The sequence below is a fragment of the Oreochromis niloticus genome, linkage group LG11 (genome assembly GCF_001858045.2).
Source record: "Oreochromis niloticus isolate F11D_XX linkage group LG11, O_niloticus_UMD_NMBU, whole genome shotgun sequence".
Classification (NCBI taxonomy): domain Eukaryota; kingdom Metazoa; phylum Chordata; class Actinopteri; order Cichliformes; family Cichlidae; genus Oreochromis; species Oreochromis niloticus.
In genome coordinates, this window is record NC_031976.2 from 36,563,620 (window position 1) to 36,587,515 (window position 23,896).

General features: G+C 46.0%; 1 protein-coding gene across 1 annotated transcript in view; it reads right to left on the reverse strand.

The window, feature by feature from the left end:
• Positions 1–23,896, reverse strand: part of LOC102080324 (uncharacterized) — a 75,503-nt gene that overhangs the window by 35,722 nt on the left and 15,885 nt on the right. Inside the window, exons 3-5 of the mRNA XM_019364268.2 lie at positions 8,676–8,704; positions 7,684–7,957; positions 64–104 (exon numbers count right to left, since the gene is read on the reverse strand). Coding sequence (XP_019219813.1) covers positions 64–104; positions 7,684–7,957; positions 8,676–8,704 — 344 coding nt within the window. The remainder of the gene's footprint in view (positions 1–63; positions 105–7,683; positions 7,958–8,675; positions 8,705–23,896) is intronic.

Below are 23,896 nucleotides of genomic sequence, written 5' to 3' on the forward strand. Positions count from 1 at the left end.
AAACTGCATCTCTTTGAATCAAAGCTGAACTCTGCAGAGTCAGACAGATGAGACGTTACTCACTTTGTGGATGAGTGCAAACAGATGTTCATCCAGATGTTTGTCTGCAAAAAGCGAAAATAACAGAAATGAAAATAAGTGTTTAATAAAAGCCATCCATCCATCTTTTTCTCCCTAGCCACCTCCTCCAGCTTGTCTGGGAAACACCAAGGCGTTCCCAGGTCAGCCCAGAGATATAATCTCTCCAGTGTGTCATGGGTCTGCCCAGTGGGACATGTCCGGAACACCTCAGACAGGAGGCACCCTGCAGGGATCTTTGTCAGATGCCTGAACCACCTCAACTGTGAAGCAGTGGCTCTACTCTGAGGCCCTCCTGAATGGCTGTACTTCTCACCCCATCTCAAAGGGAGAGGCCAGCCACACTTTAGCAGAAGCCAATTTCCGCTGCTTGTATCCACAATCTCGTTCTTTCAGTCACTACCCACAGCTCATGACCATAGGTGAGGGTAGGGACGTAGATCGACCGTTAAATTGTGGGCTTCAATTTTACACTCAGCTCTCTCTTCATCACTGTAGCTGCAGCACCAATCCGTCTGTCGATCTCCCGCTCCCTTCTCCTGTCATTTGGTAAATGGTAAATGGACTGATTCTTATATAGCACTTTTCTAATCTCCCGGAGTACTCAAAGCGCTGTATAACAACATGCCTCATTCACCCATTCATACAAGCACTTCTAAACTCAAGTGTACTAATAAGCATTCAAGCACATTCACACTCCGATGAACGGAGGGCAATTAGGGGTTAGTATCTTGCCCAAGGATATTTGGCATGTAGACTGGAGGAGCCAGGAATCAAACCACTAATCTTCCAATCAGTAGCTGATCTGCACTACCACCTGAGCCACAGCCACATTTGTGAACAAGACCCTGAGATACTTAAACTCTTCCACTTGGGGCAGGAACATATCCCTGACGCAGATTGGGCACCCCACGCTTTTCCAGCTGAGGACCATGGCCTCAGATTTGGAGGTACTAATTCTCATTTCACATATACATATTCCACATACCACATGATCCCCAAACAGCAGAGATGAGATTTTAAGACCACTCAAGTGAAAGCCTTCCGCCACTTGGCTACACCTAGAAATCCTGTACATAAAAATTATGAACAGAATCAGTGACAAAGGGCAGCCCTGGCGGAGCCCATCACCCACCACCCACCACCCACCAGGAACGAGTCCGACTTATTGCCGGAAACGCCAACCAAGCTCTTGCAACGGTTGTACAGGGATCAAATGGCCCATAGCAATGGGCCAGACACCCCATACTCCCTGAGCACCCCCCACAGGAAACCCCGAGGGAGACGGTCAAATGCCTTCTCCAAGTCCACAAAATACATGTAGACTAGTTGGGCAAACTCCCATGCCCCTCAAGTATCCTTGAGAGGATAAAGAGCTGGTCCAGTGTTCAACGACCAGAGCAAAAACTGTATTGTTCCTCCTGTATCCGAGGTTTGACTAACAAACGGACTCTCCTTTCCAGCACCCTGGCATAGACATTTCAAGGAAGGCCGAGGAGTGTGATTCCCCTCTGTTCCCCTTTCTTAAAGATGGGAACCACCACCTCGGTCTGCCAGTCCAGGGTACTGCCCCTGACCTTCTAGCAACATTGTCAAGAAAACATAACTTCCAAGGTCCAAGGTTCAAAATAAGGCAGTGCTGGAGGTCGACCCAGAGGTCAACAGCACAAGAGTCCAAAACCACTTGGTTCCAGAGGTCGACAGCACAATGATCCAAAACAAAACAGTTCAGGAGGCCAGCCGCATGGAGGGCAGCGACGCCGGCTGAGCAGGTCCGGAGGCCAGCCGTGAGGAAGACGGCGGGAACAGAGTTCAGGAGGCCGTCCACGACACGAATGATGTCCAGTGGATGGCCGGCCGGGTTGAGCTGCTGGACGTGGCCGCCCATGACAGCCAAGAAGTTCAGTTGATGGCCTGGAAGGTGGCCGGTGACGGTGCAGTTGTGGACCAGGACGTGGACGTGGCTTGGTGGGCACCGGGCGTGGACGTGGCGTGGCGAGCACCGGGCGTGGACGTGGCGTGGCGAGCACCGGGCGTGGACGTGGCGTGGCGAGCACCGGGCGTGGACGTGGCGTGGCAGGACCAGACGAGGCACGAGGCTGGACAGGCTCCTCGGGCCCTCCAGCTGACGAGGCATGAGACTGGACGGGCTCCTCAGGCCTCGTGAACACAGGTGAGGAGACGGGGACGAACTTAACCAACAAACAAAACAAACAAATGAAAAACCCAACAAGGACCCCAGACCAAAACATGAACAAAAGGAGTCAAGAAAACATAACTTCGAAGGTCCAAGGAACAAGGTTCAAAATAAGGCAGTTCTGGAGGTCGACCCGGAGGCCGACAGCACAAGAGTCCAAAACAAAACACAGGCCGCGTGGAAGGCAGCAGTGCCGGCTGAGCAGGTCTGGAGGCCGGCTGTGAGGAAGACGGCGGTAACAGAGTTCAGGAGGTCGTCCACAACACCAACGATGTCCAGCGGATGGCCTGGGAAGTGGCCGCCTGGGTCAAGCTGCTGGACGTGGCCGCCCATGACAGCCAAGAAGTCCAGCTGATGGCCTGGAAGGTGGCCGGTGATGTTGCAGTCGTGGACCAGGACGTGGACGTGGCTTGGCAGGCACTGGGCATGGACGTGGCTTGGCAGGACCAGACGAGGCATGAGGCTGGACGGGCTCTTCGGGCCTCTAGCTGACGAGGCATAAGGGTGTACGGGCTCCTCGGGCCCTCCAGCTGACGTGACGTGAAGCGGTGTGGGTGCTGCAGGGTGCCGAGTTGGCACACCCGGGCATCCAGCAGCAGATGCAGGATGAGCAGTTATGGAGACCCCTGGCAGAACAGAGAGCTGAACAGGGGGCTGAGCTGCTACTCCGGCAGAGGCAAGATGCTGCTGACTCTCTGGAAAACTTAATGTAACATCACACAATTCATTTCCCACCAGATTGCCATTAGTTCACCGTCTGGCTTAGAACCCAGTATTGAAATGTCCATGGCAGTGTGAGAAAAATTCAATTCAATTTTATTTATATAGTGCCAAATCACAACAACAGTCGCCTCAAAGAGCTTTATATTGTACAGTAGATCGTACAATAATAGATACAGAGAAAAACCCAACAATCATATGACCCCTATGAGCAAGCACTTTGGCGACAGTGGGAAGGAAAAACTCCCTTTTAACAGGAAGAAACCTCCAGCAGAACCAGGCTCAGGGAGGGGCGGGGCCATCTGCTGCGACCGGTTGGGGTGAGAGAAGGAAGACAGGATAGAGACATGCTGTGGAAGAGAGAAAGAGATTAATAACAGATATGATTCAATGCAGAGAGGTCTATTAACACATAGTGAGTGAGAAAGGTGACTGGAAAGGAAAAACTCAATGCATCATGGGAATCCCCGGCAGCCTATGTCTATGTCCTGGTCCAGCCCTAACTATATGCTTTAGCAAAAAGGAAAGTTTGAAGCCTAATCTGTCACAACTGGGGCAGCAGCCGTGTGATGTGTGGAAAGGAGGACTCAAATGCAGCACTTATTAAGATGTGAGGGTGATTTATTAAGAATACCGAACACAAAGTGGGGATGGCAAAACAGAACTAAGGATGAACTAAAGTGGGAGAAACTTAACCAAAGAGTAGCAAACCTGAACATGAAGGGAGGACAGCAGGGAGAGCACGCAGGGGATTCACGGAGAAATGCAGAGTACGCAGGGTGACACAGAGGATGAACACAGACGACGCGACGAGGAACAGAGCCAGACACACACTATAAATACACAGAGGGACACTGGGAAAGCACACACAGGTGGGAGACACAGCTGGACCTGATTAACCTGACGAGACAGGGGAACACTAACACCAGGGACCAACAGAGGGAGCACAAAGCCAGAAACCCAGTATCCAAAACAAAAACCATCCCAAAACAGCCCACTAACAACAACAACAACACAAAATCACTGAGTCACGGACTCAGGACAATGACAGTACCCCCCCCTCAAGGGCTGGCTCCCGACAGCCTCAAAAAACACCAGACCTGGGAGGGCGGTGGGGGTCCAGGACGGAGGGACCGGACATGGACCAAAACGGAGGCCCCAGAGTCCCAAACAAAATATTCACAAACCACACAGGGGAGCAGAGTCTGAAACATAGTTCAGGTGGCTGGCCTGGGGGCCGATAGCACAGAAGGCCAGGATGAGACAGTTCAGGAGGCCGGCTATGAAGAAGGCAGTGGCGGCGCGCAAACAGTTCAGGAGGCTGTCCACGCGGAAGGCGGTGGCGGCAACAGAAGTCCGGAGGCCGACTACGTGGAAGGCAGTGGCGGCGACAACTTCGTTCAGGAGGGAGTCCACAATGGCGATGACGACCAGCCAGCGGCCTAGAAAACGGCCGGTGATGACGAGGCGCTAGACGCGGACCGGATGGTGGCATGCCAGCAGCAGAACCAGGCAAGGATGAGGAGAAGGATGAGGCTGAAGCTGCTGCTGAAGCCGGACCAGGCAGGGCTGGAGCTGATGCAGAGGCCGGGCCAGGCGAAGCTGAAGCTGAAGCAGAAGCAGAGGCCGGGCCAGGCGAAGCTGAAGCTGAAGCAGAAGCAGAAGCAGAGGCCGGGCCAGGCGAAGCTGAAACTGATGCAGCAGGCGATGATGAGGAAGATGAGGCTGCTGCTGCAGGCGAGGAAGATGAGGCTGCTGCTGCAGGCGAGGATTGTGAGGCTGCTGCAGGCGAGGGCGAAGACACGGAGGCTGCTGCAGGCGAGGGCGAAGACACGGAGGCTGGACCAGGCGAGGGCGAAGACACGGAGGCTGGACCAGGCGAGGGTGAAGACACGGAGGCTGGACCAGGCGTGGATGAAGCTGATGCCGATGCTGGACCAGGCGTGGATGAAGCTGGTGGCGCTGCAGGCGATGGCGTGGGAGCCACAGGTGGTGGCGCTGCAGGCGATGGAGATAGCTGGACGGGCTCCTCGGTCCCCCCAGCGAAAACAGGCTCAAAACCAGTAGGCCCGGGCGCCTCTGGCACACATGAAGAAGGCTGCAGCTGCGCAGAACACTGACCCTGCTCAGGCAGTGACAGCCGGATGCAGTCCTTAGCTGGCATCTTGGCCTCCAGGGGTCCAGAGTTAGCTGCGGGTTGTAACCTAGCCTCTGGGGAAGCCCTGGAGTGGGTAACTGTCCCTAACGTTGCCAGCTTTTGAGGAACAGGTCCATTATGAAACAGTGTGTCTCCCTGCTCAGAAACAGCGGCGGAAAAACAGTCCTTTAAGGGGTGTATGGGCATAGCTTCCTGTAGAGGGGCGAGTGAAGATCGTGACTGAGCCATTAACTGAACTACTGACTGAGCCATGGACTGAAATATGGGTTGTAGTGATGCTAGTGGTGATGGTAGCTGAGTGGCTGGCTGAAGTGGTGGCAGAACAGGCAATTGTGCTCCTAGGGAGGCTAACGGTTGAGCTACAGAATGGGAAGCTAATGGCTGAGCTACTGACTGGGAAGCTAATGGCTGAACACAAAACTGAGCTGGAGAGTGGCAAAAAGTCCAGGCTCGGATGGAGCGGCAGACACCCAGTCTTTTGGTTTCACAGAAGGTTTATAGACACCCACTTGGGAAGGGTCCGTTACTACAAAGGTAGGTAAGCTACACATACTGTCTCTCATCCCACTCTGAATAGCCCCAGAAAACAAAGTCCCGGAATCTGGGGAAGCCAAAGTATCCCGCTCACTCACCGCGACTGGCTGCTAGAAAGTGAATGCAGATGGGGGATGAAGTCCTAGATCCAAAAGGAGAAATTCCTGCTCCCACGGATATAGCGAGCCCAGAAGCCATAGGAGACCGGTCACCAGACGCTGTAGCCACCTCTCTATAGCGCGACGGGACTTATCCTCCGGGCTTTCCAGCCACAGGTCGATGAGCTCTTGTGTGGCATCGATAAGATTCTCCCGTAGCTCCTTAGGTGGATTAAGTGCTGCTGGGTCCATCTTGTGGTCACGTCCTACTGTCACAACTGGGGCAGCAGCCGTGTGATGTGTGGAAAGGAGGACTCAAATGCAGCACTTATTAAGATGTGAGGGTGATTTATTAAGAATACCGAACACAAAGTGGGGATGGCAAAACCAACAGAGGGAGCACAAAGCCAGAAACCCAGTATCCAAAACCCCAAAACCCAAACCATCCCAAAACAGCCCACAAATAATAATAATAAGAACAACAATAAATACACCAACACAAAATCACTGAGTCACAGACTCGGGACCATGACATAATCTTAAAAGTAGAGATAGTGTCTGTCTCCCGAATCTAAACTGGAAGCTGGTTCGACAGAAGAGGCACCTGAAAACTGAAGGCTCTCCCTCCCATTCTACTTTTAAATACTCTAGGAACAACAAGTAAGGCATTGAAGATGATAACAGGAAGTGGATTATATTCTTAAACTTAGTTACAGCGCTTTCAGAAAGACAGTTCGGCCCTGTGAGCTGCGTTTATAACTGAATTTTTCATAGAACATTATTTATCTGTTCATGGCTAGGTTCCTGGACATCCATTAATTCGGCACAACTGGTCAAAGAAGACTCATTCACGTTCATTTTGCAGTCATGTGGTGGACACGTAACCTCATCAGAGTCTGTGCTTACACATACAGCAATTACACTTACTTCTGATGGGAAGGCTGGCACTAGGTTAATGCCAAGAGTCTGAATAAACTCTTCTGTGATTGGTTTGACAGAGCCACTAGCTTTAGCAGTAACCACATTAGTCACAAACAAATCAAAAGTGACGCTGTCAGAGGGGACTGCAGCCTCATTATGCTCTGACTGACAGGAATCACGGGGCTCGGCCTGATATTTGGCACCGCTTTCTGCTTTCCCCTCCTGAGTCGCCTGATGATTTGCCAGATTCTCTTCAAGGCAGTCCGAAAGTCTTTTTCCATGGCCTGTCCGAACTCCTCCCACACCAGAGTTTTTGCTTCAGCCACTCCCCACGCTGTGTGCCGCTTGGCCTGTCAGTACCTATCAGCTGCCTCCAAAGTCGAATAGGCTAACCAAGTCTGATAGGACTCCTTTGGCTTGGTGGCTCCCCTCACCTCCGGTGTCCACCATTTGGTTCGGGGGTTACCACCATGACAGGCACCAACCACCTTGCAGCCACAGCTCAATGCAGCAGCTTCGGCAATGGAGATGCTGAACATGGTCCATTCAGACTCAATGTCCCCAGTCTCCCTCGGAATGCTGTTGAAGTTCTGCCGGAGGTGTGCGTTGAAGATCTCGCGGACTGGGGCCTCTGCTAGGCACGCCCTCACTACGCGTGTAGGTGCACCGGGTCTGTCCAGCGTCCTCCTCCGCCACCTGATCCAACTCGCCACCAGGTGGTGATCAGTTGACAGATCACCCCACCACCTTGCGGCCGCAGCTCAGTGCAGCGGCTTCGGCTATAGAGATGCTGAACATTCGCTACATAAAAGCAACAAAAACAATTACATTTGAACCTGCTGAACATAATTTTTTTGCCCCTCGTCAACAATGCTCTCTTTTCTTTGTAAATCTGACTGTTTCTAATATGAACTGAAGCAGAAACACTTTAAGAACCACTTTTATCATTTTAACATGTTTTGTCTTTATTATCTTACTTTGATCTTCTGAGCTGCTGTCTGTCAGCCTCTGAGCCAGATCAGTCCTCTTCATCTCCTTTAAAACCTCCACGATCTTCTCCACTGACTGTCGGCCGTAAGTCTGTACCATCAATAACACTGTGTGCTGCAGGTCTGACATCTCAAACAGACTCAATGGAATAAGTAAGAAATATTTCTTCTTGAGGATTTTGATGAAGTCTTTGAGCTCGCTGCCTCTCAGATCAGCCAGTGTTTCCAAAAGCAGCTCAATAAAAAGCTCCATCATTTCTACCTGGTAAAAACAAAGGTCACATGACAGCGATGTGCAATTCAAATATCTGTTTGATCATTAATGAACAGAAAATTTTATGTGTGGTAAAAATAAATTCATGGTCAAAATCAGGTCTTTTTAAAAATTCAAGTCTTTTTAAACCCTGAAAAGATGACTTTTGATGTAAATTATTTGTCCTCGGGATTCCCATATACTTTGCCATTCACCTAGGGACCATTTTTGAGCCGAGGACAACACAAGGGTTACGGTCATGACCGGTCGACCAGATTTAGAGCAAAAAATAACGTCCATGAACATCTGGTGTTCGGTGGGTACCTGCTTGGATTAGTTTTTTATTTCTTGGCTCATTTTTTCCTCTTTTTGAAGGATTTAATTTTCATGAACAGGTTTGTGACTCTGTTTTACTGCCTGACTGTAACTCTGTCAAAGACTGAGCTACAAAAACTGCAGTGAGTCTCCTGATTTTACAAACAGAGGGGAGCTTTAACTGCTCACATCTTTACTGATAAACAGAAAGACTTGAATTTGATCTGCTTTTCAAATGTAAATAAGGTTTAATATTTCTATAGAAATCATGTATAAAACTCATGTGTACGTGACACAGCTGCAGCTTGAATTTCATGTGTACGATTTCTGTTTAAGATGAAAATCATTTTCAGTCTTCATCTACTGAATCAAAGCTGAACTGTGTGAAGTCGACTGATGTGACGTTACTCACTCTCTGGCTCAGTGGAGGAAACTGTTTGTCTGAGGAGAAAAGAAAGAGAAAAAGTCAGATTAGAAACTGTTTTATCATCAGGCTTTATGAGGATTTAGAACATAAAAGATTTCACATCAAAGTGACACTTAAACCTGGTTAACTCGTTAATAATGATTTTAGTGAGAGGCCTAACTTTGTGAATGAGAGCACACACAGGATACTCTGATCGCTGATCACTTTTAGTGTGTATTTAGTGACACACACACACACACACACACACACACACCCCTATATATAGTGCTCAGGATAAATGAGTACACCCCACTACATTTGTCAGAAAACCTTTAGTTTCCTTTCAGAATCAACATTTTCTATGAGATACTATACTACAAAATACTCCCACAAACAAGCAAACAAGATTTGTTAATTTGCACACACAAAAAAGTGATTTTCCTAACAAATTCATTTAAGCCCATGTTACAAAACTGAGTACACCCCAATTATAGTCTTAGGAGAAAAGTCACTCTTAAGATGACAAAATTTGAATTAACAGGCATTCAACCACAGGAGAGTCTAATGACTCATTTAGCAAACGGGTGACTATAAAAGGGCATTACTTAACAAAGACAAGCCCTTCCCATTTCATACTGTCAGCAAGGGCTCCACATGGAAGAGAAATGTCACAACATTTGAGAAATGAAATCATTTCTTTACACAAAAAGGTCAGGGCTACAAGAAGATCAGAAAAGCTTTGCATATCAGTCAAAATACTGTAGCAAAAGTGATCCAAAAATTTAAGAAAGATGGAAGTGCAACCATTTACAGAGACGTCCAGGCCATCCACGGAAGTTTACATCTTGACAGGAGTGTCTTCTGATGAGAAGGGTTGAAGAAAATCTCCATGCAAGTGCAATGCAGTTAGCAAAAGAAGTAGATAGCCAAACTGGAGTATGACGGTGTATCACAAAAGATTGATATCAAACTGATCACTTGACCCATATTACGTTACTTGCTCTTTGAGTGAATCAACAAATGCCGAAATGAAAAGCCGAACAACAACAACAATGCTATTTTTTTAGAGAGTCTTAGCTTACATGTGTGTTAATTTCATATTTTCAGTTGTTACCCTCCAGGGCTAAATAAAGCACCTTAACCGGTTTCAGTTATGTACTGATGAACACAACAATGGACATAAGGAGCTTCTTTCAAAGAAAAAACTCAGGTAGATGTTATTTTATATATTATGCTTTGTATGTTGTTCAGTATATTTCTATGCAAATCAACAGGAATTTCAAAACACAGCAGTATATTCACAGTGGAAACCAGATATTTACATACACTTTAGGGAGAAAACATAAAAACATTTTGTTTTACTGTTAAACATCAATTTAGAGTAAACTTGTTTTGTTTTAGATAAATAAATATTGAAATATCTTTTGAATTAGTTAAATGTCAGAATAAAGACAGACAGAGCTGTCTATTTTTTATCACTTTCATCAAATTTAGGAGTACATATACACTAAGTTCATTGTTAATTAATAAGAAAACTCCAGACGATTCCATTTTGAGCTTAAGAAGCTTCTGATAGGTTAGTAGAGTCCATGTGTGTAAACTGGTGGCACACCTGTGGATGCATATACAGTGGCTTGCAAAAGTATTCGGCCCCATTGAACTTTTCCACATTTTGTCACATTACAGCCACAAACATGAATCAATTTGATTGGAATTCCACGTGAAAGACCAATATAAAGTGGTGTACACGTGAGAAGTGGAACGAAAATCATACATAATTCCAAACATTTTTTTTACAAATAAATAACTGAAAAGTGGCACGACAACTCATCCACAACAGGCCCATGGGAATCCTCTTCACCATGAAGGAGGCTTACAGTGACTGTGTCATCTGCATATTTAATGAAATGCCTGTTGGCTTGTGTACTGCGACAGTCATTAGTGTACAAAATATACAGTAGGGAAGGAGACAACAACCTTGTGGTGAGCCAGTAGAAGAGTTCAGCTGTTTGGAAAAACAACCGTTTACTCTCACACACTGAGATCTGTCAGTTAAAAAGTCTAAAATCCAACCAACGAGATTAAAATCAAGTTTAAAATGGTTAAGAAGTTTATCGGCTAAAAGATGTGCCTGGATAGTATTAAAAGCTGAAGAAAAATCAATAAATAAGAGCCGAGCATGAGCTTTGGCGCCATCAAGATAAAGGAATTTCAACAGAGTGACCACTGCATCATCAACACCTCTACGAGGCCTGTATGCAAATTGTAGTGGGTCTATAAGCTTCTCTACTTGCTGCAGTATCTCCTTCCTGACAAGTTTTTCAAAGGACTTCATCACTAAGGATGTTAAAGCGACAGGCCCAAAATCATTTAATGATGTAGGTTTTGTGGTCTTAGCAACTAGAGAAATAATTGATTTTTTCCATACCTCTGGAACCTTCTGTAGCTGAAGAGATAAAAGAAAGATGTAATAAAAAATATTGCATAATTGCTCAGCGCATGTTCTAAGCACCTGGCCACATATATTATCAGGACCTGGACTTTTATTAGTCTTACTCATTTTAAAAAGATTTCCCACCCTTCTTTCGTCAAAGAACAAAGCTGTGGGGGCTCTGATGTTCTCTATTAAGAAATCAAGTGTATTCCTTGAATTATAATTATCATTAAATCTCAAATAAAATCTATTCAGCTCATTGGCTAACTGAGAGTCTGAACTAAAACCAGGGAGACTTATCTTATTACAGTCACTGTAACAGTGACCAGTCATGTGTTTCATGCCTGCCCAGGCAACCCTTAAGTTATTGCTACCCATCTGTGCCTCTACCTTATCCTTGTATTTTATTTTGGCTTTTTTAATTTCTGATCTGATCTCCTTCCTAATTTCTCTAACTTTCAAGATATTCCCTTCAATAAAAGCTTTTTTTCCTTTCATGAATCAGCCTCATAAGAGCTTTTGAAGACCATGGTTTGTTATTAGGGAAAAAATGCACAACGTTTGAAGGGATAATCATGTCTCTGCTAAAGGAGATATAGCTGCAGACAACGTCAGTGAGGTCATTAATGTCTCTACATGATTCTATAAACACCGACCAGTCTGTACAGTCAAAGCAGCCCTGCAGGGCTAAAGAGGCGTCGTCACTCCAAACCTTTATGCGGTGTTTCCTCACCTTCTCTTTTCTCAGCACAGTCTTCTAAACTGGCAGAAGATGCACCGTGTTGTGATCCGAGGATCCGAGGACGGGGCCAGCCACAGATGTATACGCACCTTTTATGGAACCGTAACATAGAGCCAGAGTCTTATTGAAGCGTGTGGGACAGTTCATATACTGATAAAACTGTTCAGTGTTTTCTTCAAGTCGCAGCGATTAAAGTCCCCAAGAACAATATTAGGGGCCTCAGGAGAGAGAGATTGTAGTGAGTGGATGATGTTGGAGATGGTGTCAGTCGCATTCTTAGGATTCACTTTAGGATGGATGTAAACGACGGTGACGTTGATCTGTGGGAATTCCCTCGGCAGATAAAACGGCCTCAAAGACACAGAGAGGAGCTTAATGTCAGCCAGACACACTTGTCTACGAACGGTCATGTTTTTACACCATTTCTGATTTATATACAAACACACGCTCCTCCTTGAGATTTCTGGGTAGCTCCGGGGTCTCGATCCAAACGTATGGGAAACCCGAAGCCATTTAGTTCCAGAGAAAAATCAGGGTCAGAATCCTTGAGCCAAGTCTCTGTGAATGCCATTAGACATGAATCCCTGTAGTCACGTAAATGTGCGACATTCAAATGCAGTTCATCCAATTTACTTCTCAGAGACTGCACATTAGCCAGGATTATTGATGGTAAAGGAATACAATTGTATCGTATTTGCTTCCGCAATCACTGACGTAGGCCTCCCTTCTTACCCCGCTTCCTTGCTGGGTAATGGACAATCCAGAGCTGGAAAACACTGGAGGGTGAAAAGAGTCCAGAGACGGGCCTTTCCACCAAAGATCCAGAAGAAACTCCCGTGAGCATGTAATTGTTTGAGAGTAGCAATGACTCCAAACAACGGTCAGGATTGCCAATAAAACCATGCGAAATAAAAAACCCATTTTCGTTAAAAGAAGTTCCACAAAGCACAAGCCGATGCTATAGGATTTCCTCAGGCAAAAAAAAAAAAAAAATAAAAAAAAAATAAAGGAATAAAAGAATGAAATAAAATAAGTTAAAACACTGACACTGACAGTATCCTGTCCTCACTAAAGTTTGTTGCAGGCAACGTCATTTCAGCTATACAGCTAGCTTAACAATCTTTTATTCCCAGCACTTCATCCTCCAAGAAACAGGCCGCTTGTTGTGTTTGGCAGGATTTAATGATGAAAATAAATTCTCTCTCTCTCTCTTTTGTAAAACTGTACAAAGAAAAGGAATACAAAATACACAATGAAGACATGTTCCATTACACTGGGAAAATAACATTGCTGTAGTGAAAGATACATGACCACAGATGAAGCATCTGCTGAAAAAATATAAGCATCTACCTGCCTCCATATGATTTAACTCAAAACAGTGTCAAAACTTACTAATGCACATTAAATGTATAGGAACTGTGGAATTAAAGAAATTGTTTTACTGCTACAATATATCTCATAGCATTAGCATCGCATTAATAATATCACATATAGCTTTAAGACGGCAGGGAGACATTTAACACACTGACACCATATTAACCTTTATTACAGGTGCAGTTATAATCATTTTTATATTGTTATATCTCTATACACACATTGCAGTTCTGTGCTCATAAAAGAGTTGAAGCTCCCCCAGGTAATTAAAGGTTAAAAGCTTCGTTCGGCGTTAGGTTCGGATGATCCATTGGATAAGAGGCTGGGAGCTGAAGAAAGATCGCACACATGCTTACAAAACACATATATATCACATATAACCTAGAAACAGATCTGAGCAGAGGCCTGAATGCATTCAGCAAACCTGTAGCACTACAGGGAGTGCAGAATTATTAGGCAAATGAGTATTTTGTCCACATCATCCTCTTCATGCATGTTGTCTTACTCCAAGCTGTATAGGCTCGAAAGCCTACTACCAATTAAGCATATTAGGTGATGTGCATCTCTGTAATGAGAAGGGGTGTGCTCTAATGACATCAACACCCTATATCAGGTGTGCATAATTATTAGGCAACTTCCTTTCCTTTGGCAAAATGGGTCAAAAGAAGGACTTGACAGGCTCAGAAAAGTCAAAAATAGTGAGATATCTTGCAGAGGGATGCAGCAGTCTTAAAATTGCAAAGCTTCTGAAGCGTGATCATCGAACAATCAAGCGTTTCATTCAAAATAGTCAACAGGGTCGCAAGAAGCGTGTGGAAAAACCAAGGCGCAAAATAACTGCCCATGAACTGAGAAAAGTCAAGCGTGCAGCTGCCAAGATGCCACTTGCCACCAGTTTGGCCATATTTCAGAGCTGCAACATCACTGGAGTGCCCAAAAGCACAAGGTGTGCAATACTCAGAGACATGGCCAAGGTAAGAAAGGCTGAAAGACGACCACCACTGAACAAGACACACAAGCTGAAACGTCAAGACTGGGCCAAGAAATATCTCAAGACTGATTTTTCTAAGGTTTTATGGACTGATGAAATGAGAGTGAGTCTTGATGGGCCAGATGGATGGGCCCGTGGCTGGATTGGTAAAGGGCAGAGAGCTCCAGTCCCACTCAGACGCCAGCAAGGTGGAGGTGGAGTACTGGTTTGGGCTGGTATCATCAAAGATGAGCTTGTGGGGCCTTTTCGGGTTGAGGATGGAGTCAAGCTCAACTCCCAGTCCTACTGCCAGTTTCTGGAAGACACCTTCTTCAAGCAGTGGTACAGGAAGAAGTCTGCATCCTTCAAGAAAAACATGATTTTCATGCAGGACAATGCTCCATCACACGCGTCCAAGTACTCCACAGCGTGGCTGGCAAGAAAGGGTATAAAAGAAGAAAAACTAATGACATGGCCTCCTTGTTCACCTGATCTGAACCCCATTGAGAACCTGTGGTCCATCATCAAATGTGAGATTTACAAGGAGGGAAAACAGTACACCTCTCTGAACAGTGTCTGGGAGGCTGTGGTTGCTGCTGCACGCAATGTTGATGGTGAACAGATCAAAACACTGACAGAATCCATGGATGGCAGGCTTTTGAGTGTCCTAGCAAAGAAAGGTGGCTATATTGGTCGCTGATTTGTTTTTGTTTTGTTTTTGAATGTCAGAAATGTATATTTGTGAATGTGGAGATGTTATATTGGTTTCACTGGTAAAAATAAATCATTGAAATGGGTATATATTTGTTTTTTGTTAAGTTGCCTAATAATTATGCACAGTAATAGTCACCTGCACACACAGATATCCCCCTAAAATAGCTAAAACTAAAAACAAACTAAAAACTACTTCCAAAAACATTCAGCTTTGATATTAATGAGTTTTTTGGGTTCATTGAGAACATGGTTGTTGTTCAATAATAAAATTATTCCTCAAAAATACAACTTTCCTAATAATTCTGCACTCCCTGTAGAGTCTACTCAACAACAGGTGACAAGAAGGAGAGGACCAGCCCATGGGGACCCAGAGGCCTGAGACCATCGCCTTATTTGGAAGAAGATGCCAGAAAGAGGAACTCTTGTGTCTGCATTTATCTCTTAAAATTGATCATTGTCTGTAAAAGAGGCAAATAATGTTCTTAAGATGCAAATTATGTGCTTGTAAACGCATGAGGGGGCGTCATAATACCCTGATATTATAAAAGCAATCTGAAATGTATTTTGGGGGAAGATCCTTGCTGATGTTGTGCAGTAACTATCTTCCCGCGCGTGTGTTTAATAAAATCATTGTTTTGACCCAACCCTTCTGGACTATTCTGGTTTTGTATCTTCCCTCAATTTCGAACCCCTAACATTTGGTGCATTGGCCGGTGGTTGAGGTGAGGAGATTTGTTGGAGGTTTGGACGTCCGAGGGGGGTCACACGGACAGACCCGGTGATCGAACTGAGTGGACAAAGGGCAGCCCATCTAAAAGGTAGGCACTACCTGTTGAATTATTCCAAAGTGTGCCGAATTGGATGTTGAAATTAAAGTCTACTCATTAGATTACTGGTAAATGTTTGTGTTGTGATGGTTTGAAAATTTGTAAAGTCGGATATGATATGTTGACAATAATAGTGTTGTGATAAAGGTAATGAATACATGAGAAAAAGGTTTAACATAATAGAAGATAATAGGTAATTGGTCATCTATTGTGATACTGCGGTGTCAATTGAATATAAAGTTGGGCGTGGACAACAATATAATTGCTTGTGTGATATTATGAGTTGTCCTGAAAGTAATTAAATTTCTGTCGAACGGAACTTTGGAAGTTCTAAGAAGCGCATTTCTCGGAGGTGACACTCCAAATTTCCTGGGGATGCTCAGGATTTTCCGTTGGTAGGGATAGTCCGATTTGGCATTCGTGGAGAACTTGGGAACCTCCAAAATAGCTACTGATTCGATCAGTTTACCGTTTGGAACGGTATTTGCGCTTTTTTGGGCAGTAAAGCTTGGAGCTTGGACGTTTTTAAATTGTGTTAGGGGCCTTAGGGATTCGACCAGCTACAGTTTGGAACTGATACTGTGTAATTGATAATAAAAAACTTGGAGTTTGTCCCTTGGAGGGTTAATTTAAATTTGTCAAAATTCTTTAGGTTGTGCAATGTCTGGCCTGATAATTGTTGTTATTGTAATTATAAGACGTCTCTGTAATATAATATAAGAGTTTGTAGATCCAGGAAGTCTGTCATACACAGAGACCTGAAAATATCATGTTATTTTAAGACTGTGTGTCTGTCTGTATGCAAATGAGCCAGCTGTGACTTTCTTAGATTACCATTGACCTTTAAATGCCTACTGCCGGATACTAAAGGCCTTTATTCACAATTCTGGCTCTGTGTTTTATAATGCTATAAATGATGTTTATGTTTGCAATTGCTGTATGACTTTTGGCTGGGTTTGCTATGAAATATATGAATGCCGTAGGATTATGAATACTGTAATATATTGAGAAATATTTATAATAAGTAATACCTTGTTTTCTCACTTACATGTGTTTTTTGGCTGTCGGTTTTGGGGGTGAAACTGTGATATTTGTCGTAATTTCAGTTAAATATTTGAAATAACTTTGCTAAGATTTATGTGATTACCCAGATTTTAGAAATAAGTTTTTATATTTATGTGAATATAGTCGATACCATATCTACCCTGAGTTTGCTGCGGGCGATATTGTGTGATTTAGTAAGGAGTGCATGTTGGTCGGTCAGTGGACCTCTATTTCTTTGACTTTGTTATTGTCACTGTCCAGTTACATAGAATTATGCTCATTTTTGGTTCCTGCAGGATAGAAATTGTGCCATTAGGAGAAGATCAGCTTACAGTGACTTGTGTCATGCGAGGGGAAACGGTGGAAGAACCTTATGAGTTCTCCATTGCAGAAGATATTAGAGAATCGGAGTTTGACGAGTGGTTGGGCAGGACCTTGGCATTGTTTGTCATGATAGCTGACCTGTGCGAGAGAGCAGGTACCACTGATTGGGTACCACCAGAGGAGAGCCCTGCGGAAGACACGTGATGAGGGTTTTATATGTTATTTTGCCGTGCCCTGGATGTGATCATTGTTGTGTTTACACACCTCGGGGTTTTCTATGTGATTTTGCCTTGTTCTGTATGTGATGTTTGTTGTGCTTAGATATCTCTGACCAAGAACTGAGCTGCCCGTTGAAACGGTTGAGTGCATTCACACACACTTTGGGGTGCGATTCTGTGCTTTTCTTATCACTATAGCTACGACTTTCACAGGGGGAGGCCTGGTTTCTCTCTCGAAGTTAAAGACAATGTGGATTTGTGTTTATTTGGTTCCTGTGACAATAAGTACATTTGAGATACTTGATTTTGAGTTCGAACAGCTGAAAAAGGCCATACGGATGGCCTGTCCTGGTACATCTAAAGCAGCAGAAAAGGAGTGTCAAGCCATGGAAGCTGAGGTAAGCAAACTCTTTCAATCCCAACAGAAAGGGCCGGATGATAGGGTGTCCCTGGACCTTGTGCTCAAAACTGAAGGGGAGAGATGTGAAAAGAAATTGAAAGATTTACAGGAGGAATCTGGAGGCCGCTCAGTCAACCGGAAAACAATCCATACCACGTCACTCTTTTTTATGACAGGGACGACGACGACACGTACCGAGAAAGCTTTCAATCTGACCTTGAAGGTCAAATTTGGAACGTGCGTAGCCACAATATCTATGTTGGCCCGGAAGGAGTAGCAGCGGCTGTGAAATTGACGGACGAACAACTGCCTTGGTACGAGATGGGATCAGATTCAGCTCCTCATGTCACATTGGCGGTCCACGTAGGTCATCAGCCGAGAGAAATGGGACCGATGGTCAAGCGGGCGCTGGATAACGCTTGGTGGCAAAGCACTCAGATTCCAAATGTATGGTATGCGCCAAAGTGCAAAACGTACCGAATCACAAGTCTGTCTAATGATGCAGTGGTTCTGGAACACCAGGAAATCTCAAGAACACATGGCAGGGAAAGAACTGACCACCCTGATGCAGTCGCCGCGCTTTCACAACTGCCTGACACTCTGTGGTCGACGGGGTCCACTGACGTCGGCCTCGCTACCTGTTCACCTGTCTTGTTTCAGCTGAAGTCGGAGGCGCCAATTAATAGACCACAGTACAGACACAAACCGGAAGCTGAGGAAGGAATTGCAGAAACCATTGAAGGGCTACTGAAAGTAGGTGTGCTTGAGCCCTCACAGTCATTTTGGAACACACCTATTTTGCCAGTGGAGAAGTACGGGACAGGAAAATACAGGATGGCACATGACCTGAGGGCCATTAATGCCATACTGCGCACCGACACTGTGCCTGTGCCAAACCCATACACGGCTTTAACCGCCATCTCATGGGACCAAAAGTGGTTTACATGTATTGATCTTGCTAATGCTTTCTTTTGTCTCCCCTTACATGAGTCACTAAGGGACATTTTTTCATTCACATACAGAGGCCAGAAATACAGATACACACGCCTGCCACAAGGCTTTGCACTGTCCCCAGGCATTTTCAATCAGGTGCTGAAAGATGCACTGTCACCGTGCCATCTGCCTGAAGGTTGTACACTAATACAATATGTTGATGATCTTCTAATTGCAGCCAAGTCAGCATCAGCCTGCACAGCAGCCTCGCTCGTGGTACTGAACCGATTGGCAGAGTGTGGATTCAAAGTAAGTAAAGAAAAACTGCAGTTGGTCCGACCAGAAGTAACGTTTCTGGGCCGTGTAATTGCACACAGGTCAGTGGGCCTGATGAACACACACAGAGACCAGATTCTGACACACCCTAAACCAAGAACTGTCAAGGAGCTCCTTTCTTTTCTTGGTTTGACAGGTTACAGCAGACAGTTTATTCCTAACTATGCAGGCAAAACGGCCCCCTTAAGGGACCTGATAAAAAAGGTGGGTGTTCGAAATCTTAAGGCTGAATTGCCTTGGACGCCAGCCACAGAAACAGCGTTCATTTCACTGAAACAAGATCTGTCAAGAGCCACAGACCTTGCCACACCCAACTATGACGAACCATTTTACCTTGATGTTTCTGAAACAAGTGGGATTGTAAATGGGGTGTTGTTTCAGAAAAAAGGAGGAGGTAGAGATGTGCTTATGTATGTTAGCATAAGATTAAATCCAACAGAGGCCAGGCATCCCACATGTACACAACACGCAGCTGGGGTAGCAAAAATCATCCAGAAAACAGCACATGTAGTGAGAGAACATCCACTTAAAGTGCTCACCACACACAGTGTAGTAGCATACGTGAACTCACAAGCCTTCACCATGACACCACTGACACAACAGAGGTTGAGCAAAGTTTTAGACGCTCCAAACTTGACATTCACACATGAAGGAATCAACATGGCAGACCTAATGGGGTCAGGGGAACCACACGACTGTGCCAAAAAAGCTGAAGCTGAAGAGAAAGTCAGAGAAGACCTGAAAGCGGAGCCCATCCCCGGAGCTGAGGACTGGTTCACAGACAGCTGCTGTCACCGTGATGAAGAAGGACTGAAAGCGGGCTACGCTGTGGTTTGCAGGAGAGGACAACACTATGAGGTAAGAGAAGCTGGAAGAATCGAGGGCCAACAGTCAGCACAGAGAGCTGAAGTAATAGCTCTGACTCGAGCCCTCAGACTGGCCAAGGACATGAAGGTGAACATTTACACTGATTCAGCTTATGCGTTTGGGGCAGCTCACGTGGAACTTGCTCAATGGAAGAGAGCAGGTTTCAGAACAGCAACCAATGCCCCAATATGTCATAAGAAGGAAATGGAGGAACTGGAAGAAGCTCTGAATGACCCAGACGAGGTAAGTATCATAAAATGCAAAGGACTCTCTCAGGAAAACACAATGGTGGCCAAAGGGAACCAGAAAGCAGATGAAGCCGCAAAAGAAGCTGCAGGCTACAAAGGACGAAGGCAAATGGTGGAGGTCACTGCTGAGGAGGAACCAAGCACTGATGTGTTGGAGGAAGCCAGACAGGCTCAGGAAGGAGCCGCCCAAGAGGAAAAGGAGGTGTGGCAGAACCGAGGAGCCCGGAAAGAAGGAGGTCTGTGGCGAGGACCTCACGGGCGACCGGTTCTAACAGCTAAGCTGGCTGAAAAGAAGGTAAGTGAGGCGCACGGGCTTGGCCATGTAGGAGTGACACAGATGGAGAGAAACTTGTGTCACTGGTGGCACCGTGAGCTGGGAAACATGATAAAGGAGAAAGCCAGAACCTGTCTAATTTGCGGGGCACACAATCCAAAGCCAGCGGTGAAGCCAGAAACAGGTAAGTTCCTCATGCCAGAGAGGCCCGGAGAAGAAATCGTGATTGACTTCACCGACATGATCGATCCAGGACCGGGAGGAGTCAGGTATTTGCTGGTGTGTGTGGATGCTCTGACCAGATGGCCAGAGGCGTGGGCGACTAAAAGAGAGGACGCGAGAAGTTTGGGACAGTGTATCATCCGCAGTCCCAGGGGAAAGTAGAAAGAATGAACCTAAATTTGAAGAATAAGTTAGCTAAGATCTGCGCGCAGACAGGGTTAAATTGGGTTGCAGCCCTGCCAATTGCTTTGATGACCATAAGATGCTCTGTTAACCAATCAACAGGTTTCACGCCCTACGAGCTGCTGACAGGACGGCAGTTTCCGGCGCCCTGGACAGTGGTCCCGGTGGAGCAGCCCAGAAAAAATAACAGGTCTCATGCTGAATATTTTAATGAGTTGAAAGCTCTTTTGTCCAGTTTCACAACACAGGTTACCTCTGGAAGACCCACAGCGGAAAAAGAGGTCCCAGATGCAAAAGCAGTGTGGCTGAAAGTCATCAAGCGGAAGTGGAAAGAACCCCGCTGGACCGGTCCGTACGAGGTGACTGCCCGGACGGCCACAGCGGTCCGACTGAAAGGGAAAGGCGACACCTGGTTCCACTGGACGCAGTGCGCTGCGGCAGACGAGAGCTTGGTGCAAGACAACCCAGCTATACCAGACACAGGTGGTAACGAGAATCAGAGGCAGAATAAATCAAAGTCAAAGTCAAAGTCAACTTTATTTGTCAATTCTGCCACATGTACAGGACATACAGAGAATAGAAATTTCGTTACTCTCAAACCCAAATGAACATTTAAATATAAGAGAGTGATTAAAAATGCAAGTAAAATAATTAAAAAGTAAAAATTTAAATAAATACAGTACAATTTTACATATAACAAAAAAAAAAAAAAGCTATACAATATACAATATACAATATTCAGGTAAGGGTCAATGACATTGAGTGTAAACCAGGCAAGGTAGTGCAAATAGGCAAATAGTGCAAATGGAGATTTGGTAATGTACGGTAGGAGATAGTGTAACAACAAAGTCTTGTGAGGTAATGGCAGTCCAATGCTCCACAAAGTGACTAATAACTGGTGCAGGCCAGTGAGTGAGTCAGAGAGTGTGTGTGTGTGTGTGTGTGTGACAGAGTTCAGTGAGACCGTGGAGGAGAGAGGGGAGAGGGGGCAGAATCGGGAGGGAGTTAAGCTTCCTGACAGCCTGATGGATGAAGCTGTCCTTCAGTCTGCTGGTCCTGGCCTGGAGACTCCGCAGTCTCCTCCCTGACGGCAGCAGCTTGAAGAAGCTTTGCATTGGGTGCGTGGGATCAGCCGCTATGCAAAGGGCTTTTTTAGTGAGACGGGTGCTGTAAATGTCCTGGAGGGAGGGGAGAGAGACACCAATGATCCTCTCTGCAGCTCTCACTATGCGTTGGAGGGTTCTATGACAGGACGCATTGCAGGCTCCAAACCACACAGTGATGCAGCTCGACAGGATGCTCTCGATGGTGCCTCTGTAGAAAGTGTACATGATGGGGGCTGGTGCTCCTGCTCTTCTTAGTTTGCGGAGAAAGAAGAGACGCTGCTGTGATTTCTTGGCCAGTGCTGTGGTGTTGTACGTCCAGGAGAGATCCTCTGTGATGTGCACACCCAAGAACTTAGTGCTGCTCACTCTCTCCACAGACGCTCCGTCAATGGTCAGAGGAGCATGTTGGGTGTGCATTCTCCTGAAGTCCACAACAATCTCCTTCGTCTTCTCCACATTCAGAGAGAGATTGTTGTCAACACACCACGTGGCCAGGCGTCTCACCTCACTTCTGTAGTCGGTCTCATCCCTGTTGCTAATGAGACCCACCACCGTTGTGTCGTCCGCAAACTTGATGAAGAGGTTCGAGCTGTATGATGGAGTGCAGTCATGGGTCAGCAGAGTGAAGAGGAGGGGGCTCAGCACACATCCCTGCGGGGCCCCCGTGTTTAAAATGATGGTGCTGGATGTATTACTGCCGACCCGTACTGCTTGAGGTCTTCCGGTGAGGAAATCCAACAGCCAGTTGCACAGAGAGGTGTTAAGCCCCAACTGGACCAGTTTTTGAGTGAGCTGTTGGGGGATTATAGTGTTGAATGCTGAACTGAAATCTATGAACAGCATTCGAACATATGAGTCTTTTTTGTCCAGGTGTGTGAGTGCTGAGTGGAGTGCAGTGGAGATAGCATCATCGGTTGAGCGGTTGGGCCAATACGCAAACTGGAAGGGATCCAGGGAGGGGGGCAGGACAGTCTTGATGTGTTGCATGACTAGTCGTTCGAAGCACTTCATCAGGATGGGAGTAAGTGCAACAGGACGGTAGTCATTAAAGCAGGAGGGAGATGACTTTTTTGGAACCGGAATGATTGTGGTGGCTTTAAAACATGTGGGGACGACAGCCTGGATAAGTGATATATTGAAGATGTCTGTGAAGACATCAGTGAGTTCCACTGCACAGTCTCTCAGTACACGACCAGGAATGTTGTCAGGACCCGGAGCTTTACGTGCATTGATCCTGCTGAGGGATCTCCTCACGCTGTCCGGGGACAGAGTCATCACCTGGTCACCAGGAGGGGGTGGGGTCTTCTGTGCAGTGGTGCTGTTTTGGACTTCAAAGCGAGCAAAGAAAGTGTTCAGCTCGTTCAGCAGGGGGATAGTGCTATCACAGGTCTGTGGTGGGGGCTTGTAATCTGTGATGGTCTGAATGCCCCGCCACAGGCTCCGTGAGTCTCTGCTGTCTTTGAAGTGATGAGATATTTTCCTGGAGTACTGTCTCTTAGCCTCTCTGATACCACGGGAAAGGTTGGCCCTAGCTGTCCTCAGGCTCGCCTCGTCTCCATCTCTGAAGGCAACATTCCGAGCTTTCAGCAGCCTGTAGACCTCTCCTGTCATCCATGGTTTTTGATTGGCCCGGACAGTTATGGTTTTCGTGACTGTTACATCCTCAGTACACTTGTTGATGTAGGCAGTAACAGTCTCTGCGTACTCCTGGAGGTCAGTGGTGTTGTTATAGGTGGCAGCCTGCTTAAACATGTTCCAGTCTGTGATGTTAAAACAGTCCTGTAAAGCCTCTGAAGCCCCTTCTGGCCACACTTGTATCCGCTTACGAACCGGTTTGGTGACTTTAACGAGCGGTCTGTAAGCAGGCATTAGCATGACAGTGATATGGTCTGAGGCGCCGAGGTAGGGGAGGGGAAAAGCTTTGTAAGCTCCTCTCCGGGTGGTGTAAACAAAGTCCAGTGTGTTATTTCCCCTTGTTGGAAAGTCTATGTGTTGTTGTATTTTTGGAAAC